This window comes from Ascidiella aspersa, chromosome 2 (genome assembly GCF_963924565.1).
Source record: "Ascidiella aspersa chromosome 2, kaAscAspe10.2, whole genome shotgun sequence".
Lineage (NCBI taxonomy): Eukaryota > Metazoa > Chordata > Ascidiacea > Phlebobranchia > Ascidiidae > Ascidiella > Ascidiella aspersa.
In genome coordinates this window covers 34,850,572-34,877,767 of record NC_139448.1, presented here as the reverse complement: position 1 = coordinate 34,877,767, position 27,196 = coordinate 34,850,572, and the positions used below count along the sequence as shown (strand labels likewise).

Here is a 27,196-nt window from a genome sequence, read left to right as displayed (position 1 = left end):
TACACGGCAAGTGCATTTTCACCCCAGAAAAAAAATTGAGGGAGCATTTTCACCCCTAAAAATTACCCGATTACATAACCAGGGCCTGGTTGCAGGGTAGGGGGGCTTCATCAGCGACGGGGGTCGCATGGTCCGATTGCGGGGGGGTAAAAAACTCGGATTGCGGAGTGAGGTCCAACTCGACTCTACTCAACTCGGCAGCTCTGTCTTTAAACTCTTTACTGTTTAAGGCTTGGTTTTGCTGCGGATTTTTGTTGTTTTCTTCTTCAGAAGAAAAATCCCCTGAAATTGCTGTTTTGTTTTCTCCTTCAGATATTTCCTCTTGCGTTTCCGGATTATAATTGTCATTCGATTCTTCACGAGTTTCGCCTTTTTCTTCCTTTCCATCATGCTGTAAAAAAAACAAAATTACGTTTTTTTATGATAAGTGAGAACATAAAGGTACGGAACTACTGTTCTAGTCGCATGAGTCCGCAGCGAATAAAAAGGTAAAAAGTTTAGTTTTTAGTAAGTTACAAGAGTATGCAGAGTAAAAACGCAACGCTTCACAGCTTCACGGTAATTATTTATTATTATTTTTTTTGTAAATTTAAGGAACCCATCTGTCATGAGAAGCTACATTTTAGTTTTTTAAAATGTTGCCTAAACCTTTTAAAAGAAAAGTTTGGAATTTAAGTGCCAATAGCGAACCAACAAAAAATAAGTTATAAAATGAATAAAAGTTATTTTATTTTTTTCAGTACGTTTTTCACAACGTTTGGCTTCAAACAAAGGTTAGTATGAATTAATTAACAATTGTCATAAGAAATAAAAACACTTTTCTATTGTTTCTACGATGTTTAATGCACGAACCTCCGAAATCGTCGGCTCTTCCACGTGAATCCGGCTCCCATATTTTGCCCCTAAATCTTCATTCTCTTCTGTTCCTCCCGAAGTTTCACTCTCATCTTTCTCATAGTCCTCCTGGAAAACTCCCGGACTCGCTTTTATTCCTCCGGGGATCGAACTCCCGACTCTTCTCTCCAAATTCTCTTCATCGTCCAACTCTCTTCTTTTATCTATTCCTCCTGCATCTTCACCCTCCTCAAAATCCTCCAAAATCGTCGCTTCTTTCCCGAGAGTCCCTTCTTCCTCCAACTCTTCCGGGATCGTAGCGGACCTGGATCCGATAAACTCGCCCGAGTCGGAAAGAGTAGCGAGACTTCCGTCGGGCGAGTTCGGAGTCACTGACACGAGTTTACCCACGTGGCCTCTATATTCATCCGCCGTGTTAAGGCGGCTAAGGCGTGACCCGAGGCTGCTCAGAAACTCGTCGCCGCTTGAAGACGTGACGTCACTGCCGGTTAGGGTGACGTCATCTGCTGTGGGTGTGACGTCATCGTCTTCCTCCCCCGCGATTCCGTTGTTTTGGTGGGTTTTAGTGTTTTTAGCGCCGTCGCCGTTCTCCGTCGGGGGTTTCCCGTTTTGCGTCATCGGCGTGACGTCACAATGGAGATCGAGCGTCGAGAGGGTGCCCGGGGAAGTGTCCAGGGCTGTGTGGGGTAAAAAGGGTAATATTTAGTTACGAGTGTTTTAGCAGTTTTAATAAAAAGAGAAAAGCAACAACATTGGTTTAAATCCAAATTTACGCCTGATGTGTAACTCATGACCTGGTTTGTGAAATGGCATTTTTGGCTTGAAAATGACAAAGTAAAATGGTAAAAAAGCCTTTAAAAGTTTTGTTTTTATAACTCACTTATTAAGTTGGGGTCAAATATCAACACATAACGTTTTAAACTATTAATAAAAACCTAGTTTGTCTTTTCTCTGTTATACAACTATGGAATGGCGTATTAATGTCCTATTAACCAAAAGATGACATTTTAGAAATGCAAAACCATTATTATAAGTTCATGGCCTTTGATAGGTCAAGCCTTGACATATCAGTTAAATATATATGGCAGGCGTGTCAGTAGAAAGGGTGATACTTATATTTAAAGGATAGACATGTGTAGAAACTTGTCTAACCTGCGTTGTGCATATTCCAAAGTCCAGCAACCTCAAGCGTCTTCAGTTTGCGCTCAAGATCAGAAACACGGTTTCCTAATATTCTGTGAGTGTAACCAAATTTAGCAAAGCGAAAATACGGTATTTCAGAATTGTAAATCACCGAACGTGACAGTGATAAATTGATATTCCAGTACTAAAAAATCAATGATAAATCAAAAAACTCCAGAAAATAAAACGTGGCTAACAGAATAATCTGACCATGGAAAATGTCAAAGAGTTTTTCAATAAACAAAAATTAAACCCCGCCTCAAATGAAAAACACTCATTTCGTTTGAATTGAAAGTTTTGCCAATTTAAACGCAATAAACGCATTTTTTTAAGATTACCTGTTTGATAAATTATAATTTAATTTTTTCATTTCGAACAAAATTCTACTGGTAACCGTGAGAAAAATAAAGACTGTCAATGCGGCCCCCCAACATAGTCAATGCGGCCCCCCAACTAAGTGTATACCCCTGAAATATAAAGTCAAACACGATCGAAGCATGTTTTACCAGGCCCGCAGTCGCCATTTTGTCAGTCATCTGCCCCTGAAGTTGTGAAAAAGTTTAGCGACTCCCGCTCTATGAAATAAACCTCCTTCTTACTTGTTTGTATTCCTGAGATGATGTAGCGCAAGGTTCTTGTCGTTGATTGTTTCGAGCAAAGCTGAGGTGATCGATTGGAGGTCTGATACTTGCTGTGGAGAGCTCTGGGCGCTTCCTGAATTGGAAATGGGCTTTTTTAATAGTTTTAGATAGTAAAGTCTAAAATATTGAGTTGTAAAAATAATTTCTATACGTATTTTATTTTATTAGAAAAATACACATTTTTTAAAGCGATCTGAGAATGTTTGGTAGTAATGTTACCATTTATGGAAAGTAAAATAGAATAATTTTAGGCAGTAAAGTGTAAAATTGTAACGGTAAAAATAGTTTTTAAGTAGTGGTAAAAAAGCAATTTTTTATTATGACAAGAATTTTCAAGTAGTGAAATCTTAGGTAGTTTAGTAATTTCGTTTAATGTTTGCCTAAACAACATCAGGTATAAGTAAAAAACACGAACATTCGCGATTATGACATAAGTAAGGGTAATTGTGATATACATATTGAGTTGTACATTACAGGGGTTGTAAAGTATTTTTATTGTGGGGTAGCATGGCAGTTGTGACGTGAGCAAGGGATTGTGACGTAGGAATGACGTACCGTTGCTGAGAAGAAACTTGAGTTGCTTGGGCGACACAACCAGCCCCGCCGACCTCAGTTCACCAGCTGGCTTGATAAGGTCGCTTTTGCTCGCTTTGCGTGAACTAAGCACCGCCTGAAAAGCACAGCATCAAATAAGCGGGCTCATGTGAACCACAGTGTTATTAAAGTCAATTTTGAAATGTTCAGAGTTCAAGTTAGGCCATTTTTAACAAAATACAAATCAAGATCAAATACTGACATTTTACGTTAGTAACCTGTTAGATTCTGAGCAATAGACTCTAAGATTTTTTTAGATTTATTTCAAATTCTAAGATTTTGAGCAATCATAGAAACCAAACATAAAGCAGTAAACTGTTTTACGTACTACGTACGAATACGTACAAAGTTTGGAAAATTGTATGAAAAAAGTGTCCAGCAAAGTCAGTCAAGACACGAAGATAATATGATAAACAGATATACTGAAACTCAGACTGCGATGAATTGCAGCAGTCGAAAGATCAGGCTTTAACTAAAGTTATAAAAAAAAAAACATGATCAAAAGAATAAACCAATTACACAAAATGTGGTCCGGTCAATTTTAATAACGAATTAAAATGAAATAAGGGAATGGCAATCATGTAAGGCTATTATAAACGTAAGGATCACGCGGATTATAGGTTTTACGCCTAGTAATAATATACAGTACATACACATCTTCAAATGGCGGCCAGTCAACTGGTTAGCAGAAGCAAAAAACAATCCCGAATAATCGATGTGTACAAGACAGAAACGCGACTGGCGTAATGCATAATATATGACTCTCTGCGTTTACCAACTAAAGATCTCCAGATGGTATGCGTTATTGACCACCAACCAGCTATTTATTGTGCAATAAACGTTAAGTGAACAAGCTAGGTTTATTACAATCAGTTCGTTAAGCGAAAGCTGTTTTGTTTCGAAGCCTAACATGACAATGCAGAAGGAAAAAACTCCTTTGCATTCAGTAAACGAACAGAGCGGGCAGGTAACCTCAAAAAGGTAATCAAGTTTGTGCCGTATAAACTTGAAGGTTTAAAAATAGACTGCCAAAAAGCGGATTGGCTTTTATAATTTTCTCGTAAAATAAGCCCAAGACACACAAAAAAAAGTTTTTTACAAACAAATTGGTCTTAAAAAGTCCAAAATCGTAAAAAAGGTTTATCTCAATTAAAACACGTTTGCTAAACAAAAGCATCATATCTCTAGATTCAACCAAACAAAATCCTACAGAAAAATTGTACCCCTGGCTGATTTTAGCTATAAGTGAGGTTTGTATGAAATAAAATTGTAGGAGTTCGGGCGAAATTACAAACAATAGCTCGCCCATCAATAACCTTTGTTAGTTCCATTATACGAAGAAATGAAGAGGCCTTTTGTAAGAAGTATAACTTTTACCCAGAGTAATGCAAATAGACTAAATACCTTGTATTTCGTGAGCTGTGCGTGTAAGCTGTTCTTTTCTGCCTGACACTGCGTAATACGATCCTGTAGATACCTGTCAATCAAATATATCAAACATGTTAGCCACATCATGTGAATAGTGTTTAGTCCCCGAGAATCGAACTTTGCTAGACGTTCATTAAACGGGCACAAAAGTTTACAAATATTAAAGACTGCTTTGCTGTACAAACCAAATCATATTGCGTTAAATATTTGAGAAGCAACATCGGCAGAACTACTATTAAAAAATGGGAAGAAAAAGTACATCGTTTGCAAAATAACGTACTCAATTAGAAATAAAAATGATTTAACAAATTTTATCTGTCACTTTTACTTAAATATGCACAAAAGTTTTTGAAAAATACGATTGCTTTCTAATACAAATGCAAATGAGTGTACTTTAAGGCACACCGTAATTATTTAAAAAATTAAAATGTTATAAAGTTTGTTGTGTAAAATAAAATCATCAGTACTAATTATTAAAACAAATATTGTTGTATCGTTTGCACAATAACGCATTATTTTTATAAATGTCAGTTTCAATTAATGTTGGAGTATGCAAAAAACATTTCATAATCGATTTCAATTTAAAAACAAAAATTAAAAAAAAAATTAAAAAATGATTTTTATGCAAACGCGAATACCATCAAAAACGAAACAAGATTGCTAGTATATATTCAATCACGATGTTTCCGTCTAGCTAGCACACCACACAGTCAGCTTACAAAAACAACAAAGGCGCAATCGTGGGACCTTACTTGTTTTCCATGCACAGAGCGTCTATGTCGATAATGCGTTTTTTGTCGCCCGTCAACAAATATGACATTTCCTGGTTTAAGCGATCTGCTTTGTGTTTGAATATTTCCTGCTCCGACCTGGCTTCTTCTAACGTGTCTTCCTGATTTTCGTATTCTTTCTTCCAATATGCGCACTTGAAAATATAATTAAAGCAACTAGCTTAGATTTTTTAAGGTTTCGATCCTAAGCGCCACAAACGGAAAATTTTCACGGAAGTTGATAAAATTAATTTTGGATTTTTGAAGTCGAACAATCTTGCGAACTAACTACTTTTCATGCCTGCCCGTGGTTGTGAAAGTCGTTCCCTTTGCATAGAAAATTACGTGCAAGCTCGCTATCTGCATTCGTCCTTACAATGGCGAATGCAGACGTTGCTTGTGCACATCTCAATTTAAAAACATTTAATTTTAATAAACTTTTTCTATTAAGTCCAAGGTTGCGAAACAAACATTAAATTGAGAGTTGAAACCAGTAGTTCTTAACCAAATGGTAAAAACAATATTTTGACGGTAACCACAACTTCGAATGCAGAATTTTTTACTGAGACAACTAGGGCAAGTCATTAATAACAGCGGAGTATTACAAAGCTTTACTAAGTAATATTAAAATGTTAAACAGTAGGTTTACTGAAATCGGCAGCTAAGAACCACCTGTTAAAACACACCACTCGCCATCCATTCACTTTATGGGTTTTATTCTTAAAAACAAATCACCAACGTTTCAATTTATGGCAGCAGAGCAAATTCATTTATATTGATTGACCATTAAAAATATATTTTAATATGTCTAATCCAAGCAATTAATATGTCTCATGCAAAACACTGTCTAATCACACAAAAGTGAACTTTCAAATGTGACTTAATAGTGATATATTATTCTATTATAGTTTTTTAAATTTGCCCTCTACAAATGTTTGTTTTTTACCAAGTAATTAATTGACAAACCTGTTGCTGTGATTCTTCAAGTTCTGCAACCAGTTTTTCTCGTTCGTGGAGCGGAAAATGTCTGGCACCAATGCCTTCGTCACCAACTGTTTGCCGTGCAAATTTTTCACGCAGCAACTAACAAAAGAGCAAATTGAGTTTAATAATTTTAATTATGTTCTGACAAGTCAGCTTAAAAGGGATAATAAAAAATTAAAAACATTTAATTTTTAAAAATCTAAATATATATATTAAATAAGAAGCATGTCTTCTAAATTTATTAAAAAAGGGCTTTTTGGGATTGTTTTTCAAATTACAACAAATTGAGTTAAACTTTACCTTTACATCACCGAGTGCCTCGTTTAATTTTTGCTGCAACAGTTCACTTTGTTTCTGACACTGGAGTTTCTGATTTTTCATGTCCTTTAGCATTTGTATTAACTTTGTAGTGTCGCTGGTCATCGGAAAGTCTGCTTGCTGTTTTTTGAAGGCCTGAAGAAATGTAGCAGAGTGTTATAAAGCGTTTTATGCTTTTATGTTTAGAGCATGATTAATATTTGAAAAAAAAATTGTAATCATCGTTGACAAAAGGCAAAGGAATGATTTTGACTAAGAGATATAAATAATTTAGCAGTTTTGCATATTGCTAATGTCACTTGGAAGTGAAATGAATGCTTCTATAACTGAAAGTAGGTAAAATATTTGAAAAACTAGATAAAGGAATTTTGTATAGTAGGCCATGAATCTCAAAGGTATTGATTCATACAAAACTAACTTTAGGTTTTTAAGAAAATTTATATTACTATAAACTAAGTCAAATGTTTCAACATATAAATTTTAGATTTGTTTTGTGGAATTTAAGTAAAGCCAATATATATTACTATAACAAAGCAACGTAATTAGGCAACACAGTGAAGTTGTATAATCACTTGGCATTTCATTTGCAGCTTTTCGCCCATCAATTTAAACTGATCGCGCTCGCTTCTTGCATAATCCAAGTCCTTCGATATAATCAGCAATGCTTCACTTTTGCTTTGCAGTTTGCGCTTCAATATTTGGTGCTGAAATATACAAAAAGTTAAATATATTTGGTTAGTGTAATAAAAACTGTTTCCTATACTTCTATAAAGTACAGCAGATTTGACAAGGATTGCGGGTGCATGTTAAAAAAAACAGGCATTTTTTGAGTCCAGGGTTAGTCTGTTAAACAAATCCGTAGGTGCACTTGGCAGTTTGGCACTTGCCATACATTTAATAGTAATTCTCTATTATTCAGAAAATAAATGCCTTTGGTAAACAAATATCTTTAAAAAATATGCAATTAACATACGCAATATTAAATTAAACCGCATTTTTTTCTATAATAAACCAGTCTGTCACATTTGTATTTAATTAGAAACATACACAAAGCAAAGTAAAAAGTAATTCCATTTTCCCTAATACATATAATTGCAATCATATTATAAAAATTCTTATAAAATGGTATTGTAACAGTATTTCATAAAATTATGTTACGCAGCATTAAATGACGATGTCATCGCTTTTACCGCCTTCAAAATCGTCAAATTTACGAACCTCTGCCACCAATGCCTGCCATTCAGGGTTTCTGCGTTCCCTCTTTGCCATTTTAGCGTCATTGGCAACAAACAGTGGTTCCTGGGGCACCTAACATCAGGCGCAGCTGATTAAAATCAAAATATACCCCCAAGCAAAGCAAATTGTAGGCGTAACAAAAAACGCTGAAAACCAGCTGATTGGAATCAATCGAATTTGATTGATCGAACAATTTGTTGGCAAGCAGATCATAGAATACTTAACTACCTGATAAATAAGCAAAATTATTTCAGAAAACAAACATGGCATATTACTGAAGTTAGGTGGTTAATGTAAAATTGACTTGAAATATACCCCGATACAAAGTAATTTTAATTATATATCACGTAATTATCGGATGACATAAATTGTCTGAAATCTGTTTATAACTTTAAAAGCAAAATAAACTAACACCACATTGATAAATGTATTTGGATCCTATTTGTTTACTGCCACTGATTATGATGGTATTTAAAAAATACTTTAACTATATTATTTTTTTAAATGAATAAAATTATTCAAAAATTGATTTGTGTAGGTTAATACCCAATCTTGAAACCGCCTGAAACTGCCCCTAACGTCCGGAATATGAGTTTGCAATGTCAAATTGTTTTATTCAAAAATTATTCAAAACAGTTTAGCTTCAGTTTAGAAATTTCATATTTGTATATTATTTTCTTTTATAAAAATGTACTTATCATTGCCACGATAAAACGGTTGTTGATTGTTTTTTTATTACTTAACCTACTTTGAAATGGTACGTCAATTCAATTCAAGGACATGCAGGAATTTAGTTTTCCAGCGTTTTTAGCAAAAAAAGTATATTTGATATGTGGTTCGGAAGAAATATGTTGGCTAAATGGTAAATTTGACCAGTTTTAATTTGTATGTATACGTGTATATTTGTTTGGGTTGTATTAATTTTCATATGTATTATTTCCTTAGAGAAATGACAGTTTAGAAAGTACCCTTATGGTTGTTTATATAAATTCCATTTACAAAACATGGTCAGTTTGCTGTGCTATCTTGCATCTGATGATCCATCGTTACTTGACTTTGATGAATCAGTTGACGACTTAGATATTGACCAAAGAGATTTCAGAAGCTTCTTACGATGGTTCGATCAACTTGATGTTTCAAAATGTTAGTAATCCAGTAATTACCTTTCAGGCTTTCATAATTTATGTAACTTTTTTGGTTTTATCTTTGTTAAGTGTTGTTTTTTTAATGTTTTAAATAATTACTTAAATTTATTAGTTGTACATTCAGTTTTGAATTTTCTCTCGAGTGTTAATACAATTCAAAAAACATTAAACTGTTTTTAAAGTAAGTGTGAGGTTAGCGTTTGGGTTCAGGTGGTTTTATTTCTAATTTATTTTCTTAGTTTTCAATATTTTCATGATATATCCCCTAATCCATATAAATTACTATACATACATTCATTGGTGACTATTTATTGATCTAACTAACTATATTATCTGGGTAAATAGCCTTGAAGTTTAATTTTTACTTTTTACATTAAAGGTTTGAAAATGTTTTTAAAAGATTCAAGTTGTCAAAAATAGTTTTTTTTGTTAGTTATGCAAAGAATTATTGTGCTATTTTTCTTTAATGGTTGTTTAACTACAAAGATGAAGAAAAAGAGAAGTTCATACCAACTTGTGATGTGAACCACAATTCAAAAACTTTAAGTGAAAAATTGACTGTCAATGGAAAAATCACTAACATTTTTGGAGATGGTCATGGACTGGTGGATCACCACATTTATTTTTCAATGAAAGGTTTAACAAGTATTTTTTAATAATTTTGGTTCAATAGCTAAAAGATGTATCTAAATGTTTTCGGTTATGTTTCTAAACGTACATTCCTTGTATAGTTTTTAGAGCTGATTTAATTTTGTTATAAATATTTGTTGTATCTCTTATGACTGTGATAAATGAACTATTGTCTGTGATAAATAAACTGAAACCATTTTGCCTAACTTCAGTTAGGTTAGTGATCAGCAGTCTTTTTCGAATCATTTGAGTATCATTTTTCGAACTAAACTACATATGCAAAAACCAGACTTGTTTTTTGAAACAGTTGCATTTCTATTACTGTGTATTATGTTGTTACGATTTGCAAAGTAAGGCCATATCAATCACTAACTATGGAGCATAATGGTTGGAGGTTGTAGTAAGACGTAATAAGAATATCAAAGCCCATACAGAAGTAGGTATCATTTTGAACGTTTCGAATAACTCTTTATTCATTTTCAACATCGATGTTGAAAATGAATAAAGAGTTATTCGAAACGTTCAAAACGATACCTACTTCTGTATGGGCTTTGATATTCTTATTACGTCTTACTACAACCTCCAACCATTATGCTCCAAAGCCCATACAGAAGTAGATATTTTCAACATGATGTTGAAAATGAATAAAGAGTTATTCGAAACGTTCAAAACGATACCTACTTCTGTATGGGCTTTGATATTCTTATTACGTCTTACTACAACCTCCAACCATTATGCTCCAAAGCCCATACAGAAGTAGATATTTTCAACATGATGTTGAAAATGAATAAAGAGTTATTCGAAACGTCCAAAATGATACCTACTTCTGTATGGGCTTTGATATTTCTTATTAAATCACAACTAGGTTTGGCAAATAAGATACAATACAACTGTTTTTAGGTAGTTTAACATACAGGGAAATGTCAGACTTTCCATTAAACAAAAATCTATTTCATATAATAGCTGTAAGAGAATCGTAAGCATACTACATTTTTAGGTTTTGCCACCCCTGTTGCATTTATAAAATTCCCAAAAGGTTTTAAATAATTTTCCTCTAACTCAAGTGTGAGATTGTTAAATTACTTCTTTCGGTCTTAGATGCAGCTTAAAAAATATCTAAATTATTCTAATGTTGTTTCTTATCTAACAAAGTGAGGCTTCTCTCTGGTGTCTACTTTACACAATTTCTTTTTAGATGTCAAAGATTTTAACAGCGATGACTGTCCAAATGTTGGCGATAGTGTCTTGGTTGACGCAGAACGATCAAGATCAGACGCTGCCTGGAGAGCAATTCATGTCATTCCAGTGAAAAAGGATACAGGCTGGAATGAAGATGATGCTCAGTTCAGGTTTGACAGCTTTTTACAAATGGTAGTGACATACACCACTTTAAAGTTGTTTATAATTTTTTTAACTCCAATTAGTAAGATTAATTTTATAAAGGAATGCCTAATGAAAACACTTCATTTCCACCCAAGTCATTTTTCCCAAAAGACTTAAGTTAAATCAAGTCATTTGCAAACAGTGACTTAAGTCAAAATCATTAGTCAAGTCACTGACTTAAGCCATTACAACTCTGAACATTACATAATAGATTTTGCCTGCTACGCTGAGTTTTAGGAATGTCTTTCACATTTTCATAAATGTCTCGTAAGAATATGGCCGTTTTTTGCATTTCGGGATAGTTTTAAGTTTAAAAAGTTTATTTTTTTAATTTAATCAAATAAAATACCTAAAATGCCCCAAATGTAATGACATTAAAAACCTTAATGTCATATATTTTTTTAAATATTTATTTTCTGTTTAAGGAATTATAAACATCATTGATTAAGTTATTAAAGTAACATAACATAATATGCTTTAATATTTAGGGTCGTCTCACTTTTTGAAAAGAAGGGAAGTATTATTGGAACAATCACATCCTATAACAGCAAAGAGCAATGTGGGACAATAGAAAATGACATCACATTCAAGAAATCAGAACTACAGAAAGGGTAAGGAACTATTACAGTTGGCAACATGCTCTTGAAAAAACATATTTTTGTTGCATCTTTGTGCTATATTTTTTAAACTTTTTAAAAATGTTATCTTGTTTTACTTTGGAACTTTTTAGCCAGACATATATATGCTATTTCCTGCATGTTTTATCTATGTGTCTTGCCAATTTTTTAAAACATTTTAAACATGAAACACAATATATGGGTTTTCTCAGTAATTTCAATAAAAAAACATAGCCATCAGAATTTTCTTTCGAATAACAGAATCTGCTTGAATCCGAACGGTGAAAAAACAAATGATTCTGGTTGTACATCAATAATAAAGCATAAACAAGTACAGGACTTAGTAACCTGGAAATCAGTTTGTTTGAAATATATTTATCATTTAACTCCTAAAAGCATCATCATTACAAAGCCATTATAATAGTCGATGAAAAAATAATAACGATTGACTGATGAAACACAGTACACATTTTCTTAGTAATTTTAATAACAATACCAAAGCCCAAATATTCTAAACAAAATTAACATTTCCCCACTCACTTGGCAAACTGAAAAACTGGCTCCCATTCTAAAAAGTTTTCCCACCCCTCATGTAAACCATAAGACCACTAAAATTGTTTGATATTATTTAAGTTTTTCCCCCTGGGTTGGTGATTGGGTGCAATCAAAGGTAGGGCCTGGCGGGCTCGCGAATGATGTTGCCCCATTACGCTCTAAAGAGTTTACCGGCCGTGTGAGTTATTCGTCTTGGGATTGGCAGAATCAACTGACTGGTAAGTTAATCGTTACAACAACTTTTTACTTAATAATGAATTGCAAAGCCAAAAAATTTAGGTAGATCTACATCATCTTGGTTAGGACTTATCGATACAAGCTTGTATCATCTTTAGTTAATGTCGACCTTTTTGACTTAGCGATTTATTATCAAGCTATATTACAGATTTGTGCATAGTGTACCCAACTTTTCACTTGTTTTGTTTACTACTTTTAACTGTTTAAACATGGCTGTCCTTGATTTAGATTTGTGGTTTTTTATACCGGATAATAGAGTGTTTATTTTACTTTTATTTAAGGGGCTGTTTCCCAACCTTTTTTGCAGCTACTGGAATACTAAATAGTAAGCATAAGCTTAACAGCAAAGCTTCGGCGACACAATTATTTTCACCAATTTTTTAAGTAACAAACATAAGCCAATAGGCAAAAATAAATTTTCATGTTTAGTATCAGTCTTTTTTAAAAGCTTAAGTCCTATCTCAATAAACCAAACCATGTAAAATGGGTTTACTACCCAACCAAATCCAATGGCGGCCCATAGGTTGGAAAACACATACATAAAGGACATGGCTGTTTCTACCAGCTTTTTAGTTATTTTTGAGGTGTTGGATGACTACCAAAATAATAACAAATCTGTTCTGGTGCATCTATACAGTTTTTCATTTTTAATTTAAAAATCAATCAGTTTTGTATAAAGTTTTGAACTGACCCGTTCAGCCGGTAGTCCTAATGCAATATTTAATCTTTTATTTATAAGGTGCAATCAACAACGAGGTTTTCTTTGATTCTACTTGTTGCCTGAATAACTGCAAGCCACGACGGGGAGATGAAGTAACAGCTACTGCCATTGAAAGCAACCAAGGCAGGTCATTTAAAACCGAACAGAAACATTTAAAATGTCAAGGCCCAATTTTGATTATATACACTGTGGTTTGTTCTCATTTGTCAGCCACGAATGTTTTTATGCTTGAATTCCTTTGCATATATATGCAAAAGACTTCTTTTTCGGAGAAAAAATATATATGCAAAAGACTTATTTTTTCGGAGTTACGCTTTTGGCACGCCCTCTCAAACAAAATTACAGGAGTCACTATTACTCCGTTCCTATTTTAACGTCAATTCAACAGATTTTAGAAACTTTTACAGCAAGATTGTGGACAAGTGAGGAAGAAACAGCTGCTGTGATATGCATTTTTTCACATATGTATGGTGTGAATCTTTGCTATTACCAAGTGAGAAATGTGTCGCCTGGTCTCTCATTAGTCGGTCCTGTCGTATGTAATACATTTAAAATTGATGGAATATCTTAGTTTACAAAACCAATGGCCCAGTAGGTAGCTGTGTGTTTTAACTCTCTCCTAGCTATTTTTGTCTGGGGCCCATTTCGCGTGCTATTGTATTTGACTAAGTGATATATATATATTTATTATAATGTGTTTGTGCGACATCAGTATATAATATACACAAGATGCCTTCGGAAAGACTAACCAAAATTAGCCAGCCTGATCAAGATTATACTGTAAACAAGGGTAGGCAGTTGTTGATTAGTTTATATATATATGTATTATTTTTTTTTAAGTCTTTTTAACTAGTTTTAAAAGTAAAAGATTTACTCAACTACCCAACTTACAGACAGATTTGGTTGGAGAGCCACTGCAGTTGCTCTAATTCAGCGACGGAGGCACAATCAAGAAACGATCGGAACACAGAAGTCTTCATGGGTCCTTAGCGGAGAAAGACCTAAACAGTAATTGTATTTTATAGCTATTTTTAAATTTGGAAACTGATATTTTGCTCTGGAAATCAGGTGGCACTATTAATGACAAATTGTATTTAAAAGTGTTTCCTACTTTGACCTAATGAAGCATGATTGACTTGCAAAAGCTTGTCAAGATTTTAATACAATTTGTCATTAAAGAGTTCCACCTAATTTACAGATTTCGATTTTGACAAATGCAGCTACCAACAATGATTACTAATTTGCTGTATTTTAAAGTTTACAAACAGTTGGATAAGAAAACTTTTGTAAAGTTTTCTATTTTCGCTCAATATTTGATGTAAATTCATAAGTATGACTGGTACTAAATTAGCATAAAGTTCCTTTCATAAGTTTTTTTTAACACACTTTTAGGTATACAGGTTGAATATTTCTAAACTAATTTAATTTGCTAAATTTTAAACATTATTTAAAAAAATATGTTCTTGTTTTTATGTCATTACCAGTTAAATAATTGCCAAAAATTACACAACTAATATTATGTAGCATTGTAGCATAAAATTCCGTAGATAGGTTTTCCTGTTTTAACACATTTTTAGGTATATATTCAGGTTAACTAAATCTGTTTTCTAAAAAACTTAACTTGTTAATTTCAGGCCTGGCAGACCAGCAGCCTTGCCTTCATTTCTGCCGAAATATAGCATTCCTGATGCATTACTGCGTTGTATTGAAATGGGAGGAAATATTTTGGGTGTCAGGACGGTTTTGAAAGAAAGCCTATCCCCAGTAAACTACCATGGTAAGAGCATTTTTTTACTACATTTGATAAATGTTAAAGTTTGAACACATAAAAATCATATGAATTTTTTAATATGAAATTGCCATGCAAAATAATTTTTTTTTTGCTTGGAACTTTTAGTTCAAAATATCAGACTTTCAAAGTTGTTTTTTGCTATGTTTTTAAAGGGAGATTTTCAACACTGCTTCATCTGGAGGAAATAGCAGCTTTAATGGAGATTGAAACTTTTAAACTGAAAAGTGTTAGTCTGACTGTTCGTGGCGAGTTCTTGGTTCTAATTGTTCCTGGATTGTCGGATGGAAGACCAAGTTTGGTGGAAGGTATATGAGCATTTTTATAGTATTTTAATAGTTAGTGAATCATGTTCAAGCGGCATATACCGGTCCTACAGTATCATAGGACACACTTTAGATATTGTGACTAATCAAAATTGTTAAGTTCCCTATAGTTTTGAAATACACATCAATCAGATTACCGTCATACACAATTTGGCAAAATGTTTGTTCTTTTAAACGAATTGTATAAAATTGTTTCAAGAATGTTTTGATTAACGCCATAAGCACGCAGGAATAACAAAGGTTATGGTCTATTTGAATCATAACGATTTTTATGCGGAAGAATAAAAATGTATTATGTTTTTATGACGTAACAATAATAACAAACATGACACTAAAGTAAATGTTATTATTATGGGTGTTTTTTGCTTCTTTCATACTACTACATTTTAAGTTTATATTGTTTGTTTTTTAAAAAAAAAAAAAATCTTGCTAAGATTGGACCATGTTCTTTGTTCACTCAAAACTGATGATGATAACCTAAAACGTTATTCATTTGGTACACATTTACAGGAGACTGTATTACCCTGCACGACCCACAAACCTCCTACGAATCACCCGAACACCGAGGCTTTATACACCACATATATCTCGACACTGAAGAAATACTGCTAAAGTTCCATCACCACTTGCACACTGACTTCGACGAAACGACACAATTTGATGTTTCGTTCAGCTACAGTCGTTTGCCGCTGAGAAGATGCCATCTTGCCGTTCAGGTGAAGGCCTAAAAATTCAGCACATTTATTTTTTTTTGCTAAAAAGTGTTTTTCTACTGTTTTTAGGATAAATTGTTTTCAACGGCTCAATGGTTTTATAGTTTTTCAATTGTGCTCCTGTTGGGCTATTCTGTTTTTTTAGTTTGCTGAAGAAAAAAGAATGTGTTTATTTTCAGTTTAAAAGTCATTGTTTTTTTATCTTTTTTACTGGCTGAATTGCACCCAACTGTTGGATTTTTTTAGTTGGATTCTCTTTATTTTTCGTTTGTCCAGCCAAACCACTTAAAAAATTCCGAAAAACTAGTGGCATTTGATTTTAAAATTGAAAACCCTACTACGCATTTGTATTTATTGCTATCTTACTGTAAATTGCTGATTTTCACTTTTGCTTTGTCGTTGTTGCTAAGAATGGTCTTGATTTATTCTATTTCCAGTTTGCCAAGCAAAACTACATTGATCTTTTATTCCCAAAAGAATTGCAGCTTAAACCTCCAATGGTCAACGTAAAGCTTGTTGAACAGGTATTTTTTACGCTTTCGATATTTACTTGCAATTGCAATAAATTTGCTGACAAAAATGGTAAAAACAAGAATCTAGAAATCAGGTTTCACGGTTAACGACAAATTGTATTAAAATCTTCACCACACAACAAGGCTTCATTAGGTCACTGTACAGTTTAGTGATTTTCAATAAATCACCATTTTTTAAAGTTATAAATAACAATGTAAAAATCAAGGTTGAAAATCACTTTTACATTGCTAGAATTCAAAATTATAAATCAACACATTTCACCACGTTTTAAGTTGTCAATTTATTTGTGCATTTAAAAAAATGTAAAATTTTTTTCGTTTCATGAGGACGGCTCTTGCAAATTGGTTTCCCAGGAAGTTGGCAGGGACAAAACTACCAAGTTTGCCTCGTTCGTCAATCCACTTTTAAACGAGCGTCAGAAAAAGTTTGTGGTGCGGATTTTGTGCGGTGAAGCGCGACCAAAACCTTACATCTTGTTCGGACCACCTGGAACAGGAAAAACGGTATTTTAAAATTGTTTTAAAGGTTAAATATGTATATTTAGGCTGCTTTTAGATTAATATTTTCTTTTTAGTCTAGATCTGTAGCTAACAACTTACATACTGTTTATGTTGCTTAAATTAATTAGTTTTTGCCTCGTAATACACACAACATTAAAATCAATGAGTCTCAAGGGATTAATAGAATTTTATCTCTTTAAAAAGCATCGCACTAAAATTTTCCACTGTCTTCCACATCGCACTAAATTTTCCAACACAATTATATGAAGTGCGCAGTATATCTATAAAGAAAAAGAGTTTTGTTGTTAATGTAATTAACAATACGATCACTGATAACATGCTAATTATCCTAATAAATGAATTAATCTTCACCCTTTCTTTAAAATGCATTAGTATAAAAATGAAATAACTCTCTTATTTGTTTTCTATTAAACTAAGTTTGTGAGAAAGTTTTCAGGTGTATGCTCAACATTTTTTAAATTTATTAACTGATATTTTTTTATTAGAAAATAGATAATTTAACAGATTTATTACGTAATTTTTGTACAGCGACTTTATTCTTAATTTTCCTTGTTTAAAACAAGGGAACCAAACTCTTTTCATATTCAATTATTCGCACACAATTATACAGATTTTTGTTTTATTTTTAGGTCACTCTGGTAGAAACAATCGTTCAAGTTCTCAAGTACCTGCCAAGTTGTCGTTTGTTGATCTGTGCTCCTTCGAACAGTGCGGTCGATCTCCTCTGTGAACGACTCCATGCTTCTGGATGTGTCAGTACTGAAACCATGGTTAGGTTCAACGCATTCCGAAGGCCTCAGCAGGTTTGAAGAAATATGTATGGCTGACTATTCTAGATATTATATTTTAAGTTTTATCACCTTATTGCATAGATTTTTTTTTATTTAGTCAAATTCAACGCGTTCAGACTTCCGTAGACCTCAGCAGGTTTGTGAACTGCAAAAAAGGTGTAAAATATGTAGGGCCGGCTGTTCTAGATTTTGGATCGTTTTGTTATTTTGTTCTATAGATTTTTTATTTAACAAATCTTTTTTTTATTTAACAATTTTTTTTAAATATATTCACTTGTGCTGACCACCGTTAAACCATTTGTCTAAAATAATGCTCTCTTAGAAATTTAATTTGATCTTTAACATGCCATTATTGCCACAAAAAGTTTTTGGGGCCTTCGGATCTATGCATTAGCTAAATACCAAAGGTAATATATTATGGTGGCGTAAGTTTCAAACTGGTGTCATGTTTTTACCGAAGTTATTTTTTTTCTTTTTAAGCAGAATATATTTCAAATTGAACCAATTTATCCAGTTGAAGACTTAGCTAAAGCCTTAGTTGTCTTGTATTAACATACCAAGTAATAAAGCCAATAACTTTTCCAATAATTTTCACTTGTCGTAGCCATACCAGTATATCTAAAACAGTATAGTCATAGATTTGAAACTAATCTCATATTCCTTAGGTCAAAACATAATCCAAGCTAATATGTTTACCACAACAACTAATAGGACCAAATAACTAATATTCTATTCTATTTTTTTACTAGGCCATTCCCGAATGTGTACAACAGTATTGCCACCCAAAAGAAGACTTAGTCACCACATCTCGCTACAAGGTTGTCCTATCAACATGCGTCAATTCAGGAATGTTCTACACCCTTCAGTTGCCTTTTGACCATTTCTCTCATGTGTATATCGACGAGGCAGGGCAGGCTACTGAACCTGAATGCCTGATTCCTATAGGTTTGGGCGCAAGAGGACAGGTCAGTTGGTTTTTTGATTAATTCCCTAATGGAAATTATGATACCTATATGGCGCTAAGGGACAGATTCGCATATGTATTTTTTCGTTTGAAATTGATTCACTGGAGAATGTGATGAGACAAAAATATGCGAAATAATCGGCTTTGCCCTGCACCAATAGTCCTTTTAAACTGTTTTATAATCGTTTCAATCACTTCATGTTTGGTTTTGGTGCAAAGCGACAGGTTAGTATATTTGTTTCAGTGCGTTTATTGGTTAATGAAAATCATAATACCACAATATTTTTGTAAGGTGTTTTGAGGGACCGAAACGGTGTCTTTGAATGTTGATAAACGTTTAAAGATAAACATTTTTAATGAAGTCGTCACATTCTCCCCTTGCACTTTTTTAGTTCTATTACAGCTCTTTGCGATTTAATAATACAGATATTTATAAAAAACAAGATTACTTTTGTAAATTGAAAAACTTTAAACATTGGCCTATATCATACCTAACCTTATGATCGACTTTGAATATTTCTATATGAACAACCTCAGTTGAATGTGCTTCAATCTCATAATATTATGGCAGAAATGTTAAAAGATTTTCCAAGAACATTTTCCAGTTTAACTTCCCTAAACTTTTCAGATTGTCCTTACTGGTGATCCAGAACAGTTAGGTCCAGTTCTGAAGTCGCAATATGCGATCCACTTTGGGCTTGACATGTCGCTTCTTGAGCGGTTAATGCTTTCAGATGATTACAAGCGAAACATAACGAAGTTTAAGGAAGGCTACGATGACAGACTGGTAAATTTCGACTTGTAAAAAATAAATGAAAAAACATTTAACTTTACTGACTTTACCCAATGGATTAAAATACTTTCAATTTAGGATTTGAGGAATTTCTTTTGACAAAAAAGTTTCAGGTTTATTTGTTTGGTAGCGACCTGTCATTTTTAACTATTTCAAAATTTAAAAAAGCAGTTTGACTCCTATATGACTGAATCGAGGGACATTTTTGCCGATTGAATGCTAGCACTAAAATTAACGAGGTTTTTTTTTTGATTCCATTTATACTATTGTTCAGTCAGTCTTTAGTAGAAACGTATTACATACTGGGCCGAAACTTAATGTAGTTGGTTCCACAACCTGTTTAGTGAAGATATTCAACATAATATAGTTTTTATTATAAATAAAAATATCATAGTTTTTATTTTGTTATTTATATACAGGTTACAAAACTAGTTCACAACTACAGATCTCATTCTGCTATTGTGTCTTTGCCTTCAAAGCTGTTTTACCACAACGAGCTCAAGGTGACGTTTATCTGAAATTTCATGTTCGATATGTAAAGCACTCTGCAATGTTACAAAACAAACTATTGATGTGACTAATTCTGTTGGCATCCTGTTAGATGCGCAACATTTTTTTTTACCCTTTGTTTATATTATTGCTGCAAAGCCACTATTGTGTTATGTAGAGATAAAAATTAGCTACATTTAACAAGGTACTCTTCATATTAAAGAACTTCTATTGGCAAGCAGTTAATAATTTGCTATTTCAAGGGGTAAACATATATCAGTGGAAATAGTTGTAAGCTTTGCTGCGTAGACTTTTTTATTTGTGCATACCTTGATTAAATGTTTATACATAGGACAGCTTGACTTCACTTAATCATCGTATTTTGTTTTAGACTTTAAAGTGTTTTAATGACTTGAATCAAATGATGTGCACATCATATTTTTTTGCAAATAAAGCAATTTACTTGCTATATCTTGCGTTTTGTTATTTTACAGTCGAATTATTGCTTATAATCACAAAAGTTGGCCAATTTTAATAATTAATTAAACGGTTATTTTTTTATGACTTGGAATTGACTTGTCGATTTACTTCACTTCAATTGTTATTTATTAAAAAGAGATTTTTTTGGACTCCAGTGGTTTCACAAATGACTTGTTTACAACACAGGGCTATAATGTACAACTATTTTGCGGTTTAAAGTTTAAATCACAGGTGACGACTATCGTGTGTTTTTCAAGGGATTGAAATCTTCACAGTTTCAACTAATATACTTTACGCTCAATTTTCCAGGCATCAGCAGACGAAAAGTTACAGAATGCGTTGTGTTCGTGGCAGCATCTACCGGTCAAGGGTTTTCCTGTATTCTTCCATGGTGTTGTGGTAAGTTGTGAAGTCCTTTGTAATAACCAGGGGTGTCCGATAACACCGGTTGACGTTTAGGAACCGACACCCAATGATAATAAATGGTAGCATCGCTACTCGTCCTATACTAGGTTGGTATCGGTAAATATAACAACACGTCAGCGTTAAAAAAAAAGAAAAAAAATTTTTTTTGAAAAGTTACCTGCTTCTTTATAAATTTATATTCTTTTAGGAAACTTTAATATAAACTTTAAAAGTAAAAGCTTAGAACTACGTTTATGACTTATTCTTTGAAAAACCTTTTTTTATTAAACCGTTTTCACCAGATTTGTTGTTATTTTTTTTAAACAACTTGGATGCTAAACTAATTTGTGCACTACAGCCGTGGATTGTGATCCAATGTTGAGTTTTCTAACTTGTGAGTAAAACTTCCTAGAAAATAATGAATCTTCCTAGAAAATAATAAAAAATGTGCTTGTTCGCTTGTTTGGCCTTGGTAATGACGTCATTTGGTACTAAATCGGATGGTGATACTTTTTCTGAAAATATCGGGTTTCGGCGTCGAAATAAAATATAAAGCATCAGCATACCTGCTATTAATTTTTTTTGTTAAAATTATTACCCTATTTTAGTGATTTTATACCTGCCATATTTAGCCTGCGTGTACAACTGAAACACACTGCTGTGCTTTAAAAGATAACATGTCTATTTTAATAAATTCAATATTTTGTTATGGTTGCTTTATCTGTAGCAAACCATTATCTATTAGTAGTTCTCTGAAAGCTTTATCTAAAATATTTTTCTAAATGTCATGGCACAATGTTAGGGCAATTTCTTTTTTGTATTTCCATCCTATTTTCAAAAAATACTGGTAACATTAAATGCTAATAAACCTGCAAACCAGGCAAGGTTTTAAAAAAAGTCAGATATTTGTTTATTTTCTCAATCTAGATTGTTTTTCATGACATAACAAGGCAAGTATTTTATAATTTCGTCCAATTTGTGAAGAAATACTGTTGACAAAATAATTTTTTTTATAATAATAAATTTTTATAAACTTGAAAACTAGGCAAAGTTTAAAAAAGTCAATATATATTTGTTTTTCAATCTATTTTTTTGTTTGATGACATAGCAAACAATTTTATTTTTTTTTATTTTCGTCCAGTTTTAGAAATATTGTTACCATTAAATGTTTATAAACTTGCAAACCAGAAAAGTTTTAACAAAATGTTAATATATTTTTTTTCTCAAATTAGATTTTTTTCGTAACATAGCATGGCAATTTCGTTTCTGATTTCTCCAATTTAAAAAAAATATAGCTGACATTAAATTTTAATAAACTTGCAAACCAGGCAAGATCTTAAAAAAGTTAAAAAAAAATTTTCATAGTTTCTAAATATTTAGGGCCAGGAACTACGCGAGGAGCGGTGTCCATCTTTCTTAAACGCAGTCGAGATTGTGCAAGTCGTTCAGTACGTTAAGTATCTTCTGCACAGCGGCTTGAACGTTCGGCCTTGCGACATTGGAGTCATAACCCCGTACCGCAAGCAAGTCGAAAAACTACGACTGATGCTGAAAACCTTGTTTGTCAAGAATCTGAAGGTAAAAATAGCATTAGAGTAAGAAAAAAATACATATCTTTTTCGTTACACAGGTGTTGGTTGTGTCTCTCCATATAAATCAGGCATATAAAGCTGGTCACCAAACATTGTTTTTAAGGGCTGGATAGTGGATAACTGTAAGACCTGAGCATCGCTGGCTGAACTACTGTTGGGATTTACAATCGCAGGCCGGATATAAACAAGTTTTGTCCAACTTTTTTAACTTGATTATTGTTAAATGATGGAATTATAAATACTTGTGCATAAAAAAATAAATTGCCGTAACGTTAAAATAAAAATTTAGTTTTTAATTGCATCCGGCAACACTTTGACTGTAGTTGATCATTGAGAAAATATGCCGCTGGCCGATTATTTATCCCGGCGGACCGTACCTTGGTGACCAGGACCCCTGGAATAGAATAATAAAATGACAAAAAAAATATTTTTTTTTTACATAGGTGCTGATTGTGTCTTTCCATATAACGAAGAGATCATTTATATTTTGCGTCAAACGACTCCAAAGAAACTTTTTTAAACTTTAGATTTATTGATTTTTATTTTAGAACTGCGTGGGCACATACAGGTGGAACCATAGTAAACCATCGTTTTATAGAATTATTTCAGGAGTTTTGCAAATACACTAAACTTTTATAACGTTTGCAATAAAAACTCACACTCTTTTTTACAGTTTAAAACAAATACGTTAAAAAACATCGCGCTACGAAATTCCCAAAGTTTTACAATATTTTTGCAAAGTGTTAGATTAAAACACACTTTCTTACTTATATCGTAAAACTTGAAGAAGGTTGACCCCAATTTTTTAAATTTTTGTGTTTTAGGTGGGTTCGGTCGAGGAATTTCAAGGACAGGAGAGAAAGGTTATTATTTTGTCGACTGTTCGTTCAAAACCCGCCGAAGAGTTGCAGAACGACCAGGGCTGCATTCGTTCCATGCTGGGGTTCGTTTCCAGCCCGAAGAGGTTTAACGTGGCACTGACAAGAGCCCAGTCTTTACTCATTGTGATTGGCAACCCTCATGTCTTGTCTAAGGTGAGTTCAGTGACATGATGCAAATATCAAATTTTTTACTGCACGTTAATGCAAACTACTTGAATTGTGTGGTAGTAGTTTGTGTGGTCATGACTATTTATTTTATATATAAACAATATACATTGCAATTGTTGAAATATAAAAGCCTAAACTATTCAATAAAAAAACGTTAAACTTTTGATTTTACCCTACATCTTGTATGCATAAAAATCAATAAACTGTTTAACTAAATAAATATATGTCGATTGTATTGAATGTTCTGTTCTGGCTTATATAATTGTTTTATGAGTTTTTTTGAGATTTAAATATTTTGCTGACGGTTTTGAACTTATAAAGTCTTAAACTAAGCGAGTATTTGTGTTTTTATATATAAATTACCTTGTGGTACCTTTTTTACAAAGTAACATTACCACCACACAGGTAAATTTAAAATAAATTAAAAAAGCTACCACAAGTTTTTAACCTATTCTTTTTTTATAAAATCACCTTTTAAAGTAAAAATATTTGAATCGCAAATCATAGCTGTATCCTAATATTACTTTGCAATCAGATAACTAGCCTAGTATCGGACGGTTATCTATTCCAGTGCTTCTTAAACTTTTTTAGGTTTGTTCACCCCTAGCATCTATCTCCAAATTTCATTCACCCTTGTCTCATGATATGATAAAACTATCTCGTCTGTATATAACAGCACAAAATGATTTAGGTTGTTATCATTCATTTCTGACGGTTCACCCTTATTCACCCCTTTTGACTGATTGACCCCTACAAAAATTTTATTCACCCTGGGGTGAACCATTCACCTGATTAAGAAACACTGATCTATACTACCACTTGGTATCGGGTATCGGCTCCGATCCGATATTATTGGACATCCCTATTAACAATATTAAATATTTTCTTCTATTTATTTTTTCAGGATGAACACTGGAACATGTTTTTGCAGTATTGTGGTGAAAACAAGTCATACATCGGATGCAATATTTGAAACTTTCAAGTTTCACTTTTCTTTACAGTGTTTTTGTTCTGTTCTTGTTTTCAGGGTTCTGTTGAGTTCATATTCATTTACGCCACGTTGTTTTTACTGCCATCATGCTCATTTCTTCACTGTTTTTCAGTTTCATACACTTTTTAAACTTTTTTTTACCTTCTTGTTTTACAGATCTATGCATATAGTTGTGTCGTGTACAGTAGTTTAAGTACGTAATTCCTGTAATGTTTGTATGTTTGTACAAAATGCTGATATAAAGATGTTACAAAAGAGCTTACAAAGATGTCCGTGCTACCGTTACAACCTTCTGCGAGAAAAGTTTGACTTCATAACTTCTGTTACAGCCAACTTATACACTACACAGGTACAAATATATTTTAAAAACAAAAAAAGTTTTTGAAACCTCCTAAAATATTGTTTTATGATAAAAATGTTTATGTTTGTATTTTTTTTTTTAATTATTTTGCAATATAATGCATGAACAGAAATATAAACAAACCACTAATAAAATGGGCAGAACACCTTTTAAGTACAACCATAATATCATTAAAAAGAAAACCAGACAAATTATATAAAGTTAGTTGACATAAATTGGAGGCAATGTCAGAAAATGATCAAGTTGTCCTAATACACTTTACAAGAACTTTAATAAGAAAAATTTTAATAAATAATGCTTTCACCAAAACCGTTACAACAGAAAAAGCTTATTATTATTTTGGCAAACCTTTTTTGATTTTTTTTTATATTTTCTTATTGTGTAAATGTTATTTAAAACTAAGATATGCAACATTTGTTTTACAAATCTAAACAAGTCTGTAAATCAGCAATAGGAATCTATTAAAAGGAAACTTACAATTAAAACTTATTTTGTGATGTCCTGTGTTTTTTACAGGCAATCAACAGCAGACAACGCGACTATAAAAAATCGTACACTGACGGGAAATTCACCGAACTTCTTAATTCTGGCCAAGTGTCCCAGTTGCTGAATTTATTCACGAAGGACAAGGAGATTAAAAGCCGTATCAATGTTAAGGGGATCTCAGGTATTTAGCCAAGGCTTGTTGAAAACTAATGGATCCGATCCGATACTGAAGTCTTTATCAGTGTACAGGAATTTATTAATAACACACAAAGGCTTAAATAAGTGGATTCATATCTTATTCAAATATCACCAAAACGATGTTATTAAAACAGAAACAGCATCAGTGTAAGTTAACATCATCGCCAAACACTTAAAAAATAACTAACAATGTGAGATTCTACCGCGACAAGGTAGAGTAACACAAGGACAACTACAATGTCAAGGCACCATGTGCTCAGTGACCTTTGACCCTTTGACCGCAAGTAATAGAATGCTTACACAATTAGATGGGTCATAAAGTACTTACAACAAAATGCGCTTTAGCAAACTCACTCTTGATGTCAGCACTTATGAATCGGTTTAAACCAACTCAAAACCTACTCCCAAGCCAAGAAAATAAATTCAAATCCAACTCCTTATAAAGTTAGTCTCGAGTCTGACTCCAGCCAAATTACCTGACTAGCGGCCCTGTATTTTATTTTTCCCGAAACGTAAATAGGTTGGATATTTACAGCAATCCACTAATGGGAGTAGGTATGTCCGACACTCAATATTTTATTCCGATACTGACACCCGGTATTTTGGACTAAATCATCGCGATCCGAAACCAAATGAAAAATCATTATTATAGTCATACAGCCAAAATAGATGAAATTAAAACGTTCAAGGGTAATTTTGAATCTGTTATTACGCCAAAATTTACTGCGGCGTTAAAACGTTCAATTACCTCCAGTCGTAATTAAATGCGGTGGATATTCGTCAATCCACCTATGGGGGTGAGATATAATTCATCCATCCACTCACAATACGTAGCTGGAAAATATCCACCATAGCTATTTCGCTTTAACAATTAATAGTTGGCGGCCATATCAGTTTCAAAATTTGGTACTGTGCATGCGCATGTCGTACTCGGGAACTCAGGTAGTTTTACTTGGCCTTCCTTGAGTCCGACTCCAGCAAAACAAACCGACCGACTCCGTCGAGTCCAACTCCACAGCCCTGACTTAGACAATATCTGTTGGATAACCTTTGTAAAAATGTAGAAAGTGAGCTAAGCAAATAAATGTCAAATTCCTATAAAATGGATATTAAGCTCCCATATAAAAGATGTTGTGTGTTTTGCATTCATTGGTATGCTGCTAATGAGTTGAATCGTAAATTTATTTCAAGAAAATAAAAATTATTGTACTTAACAGTCATGTATTATATTATTACCTTTTTGGAATATAAATTGTCGGTTTAACCGTTGTTCATATTCCACTGACTGTTTAAACCTAATATGTATGTTTTACAGATTCGCTACTTGAAAAGTCACTCAAGACTTTCAAGAAAAAATTAAAATACGAATCATCCGGAAATTTGAAAGCAAAAAAGATGTAGGTTGACTGGTCCTGTTG

The 27,196-nt window shown here is 33.0% G+C and overlaps 3 protein-coding genes across 3 annotated transcripts; 2 read left to right on the top strand and 1 right to left on the bottom strand.

Annotated features, from left to right (window-relative positions):
* Positions 1–70: 70 nt before the first annotated feature.
* On the bottom strand, positions 71–8,048 carry LOC146165476 (uncharacterized). The gene is made up of 11 exons (XM_083380936.1): positions 7,991–8,048; positions 7,345–7,476; positions 6,755–6,907; positions 6,437–6,553; positions 5,453–5,625; positions 4,677–4,749; positions 3,234–3,348; positions 2,637–2,751; positions 2,008–2,090; positions 853–1,532; positions 71–391 (listed from the first exon to the last, which is right to left on the bottom strand). The coding sequence occupies exons 1-11, from the start codon at positions 8,039–8,041 to the stop codon at positions 71–73; spliced, it is 2,013 nt and encodes a 670-aa protein (XP_083237062.1). The 5' UTR covers positions 8,042–8,048.
* A 964-nt stretch (positions 8,049–9,012) lies between these two features.
* Positions 9,013–24,715, top strand: LOC146165475 (RNA helicase Mov10l1-like). The gene is made up of 20 exons (XM_083380935.1): positions 9,013–9,151; positions 9,640–9,789; positions 10,979–11,132; positions 11,655–11,777; positions 12,417–12,556; positions 13,315–13,423; positions 14,194–14,304; positions 14,931–15,073; positions 15,241–15,393; positions 15,922–16,127; positions 16,562–16,648; positions 16,985–17,161; positions 17,809–17,982; positions 18,720–18,935; positions 19,563–19,721; positions 20,147–20,230; positions 21,006–21,095; positions 22,482–22,679; positions 23,518–23,727; positions 24,647–24,715. The coding sequence occupies exons 1-20, from the start codon at positions 9,013–9,015 to the stop codon at positions 24,713–24,715; spliced, it is 2,892 nt and encodes a 963-aa protein (XP_083237061.1).
* A 180-nt stretch (positions 24,716–24,895) lies between these two features.
* On the top strand, positions 24,896–27,179 carry LOC146165474 (uncharacterized). Its single transcript, XM_083380933.1, has 3 exons — positions 24,896–25,082; positions 25,611–25,761; positions 27,094–27,179. Exons 1-3 carry the CDS (start codon positions 24,951–24,953, stop codon positions 27,177–27,179), a joined length of 369 nt encoding a protein of 122 aa, XP_083237059.1. The 5' UTR covers positions 24,896–24,950.
* Positions 27,180–27,196: the final 17 nt, after the last annotated feature.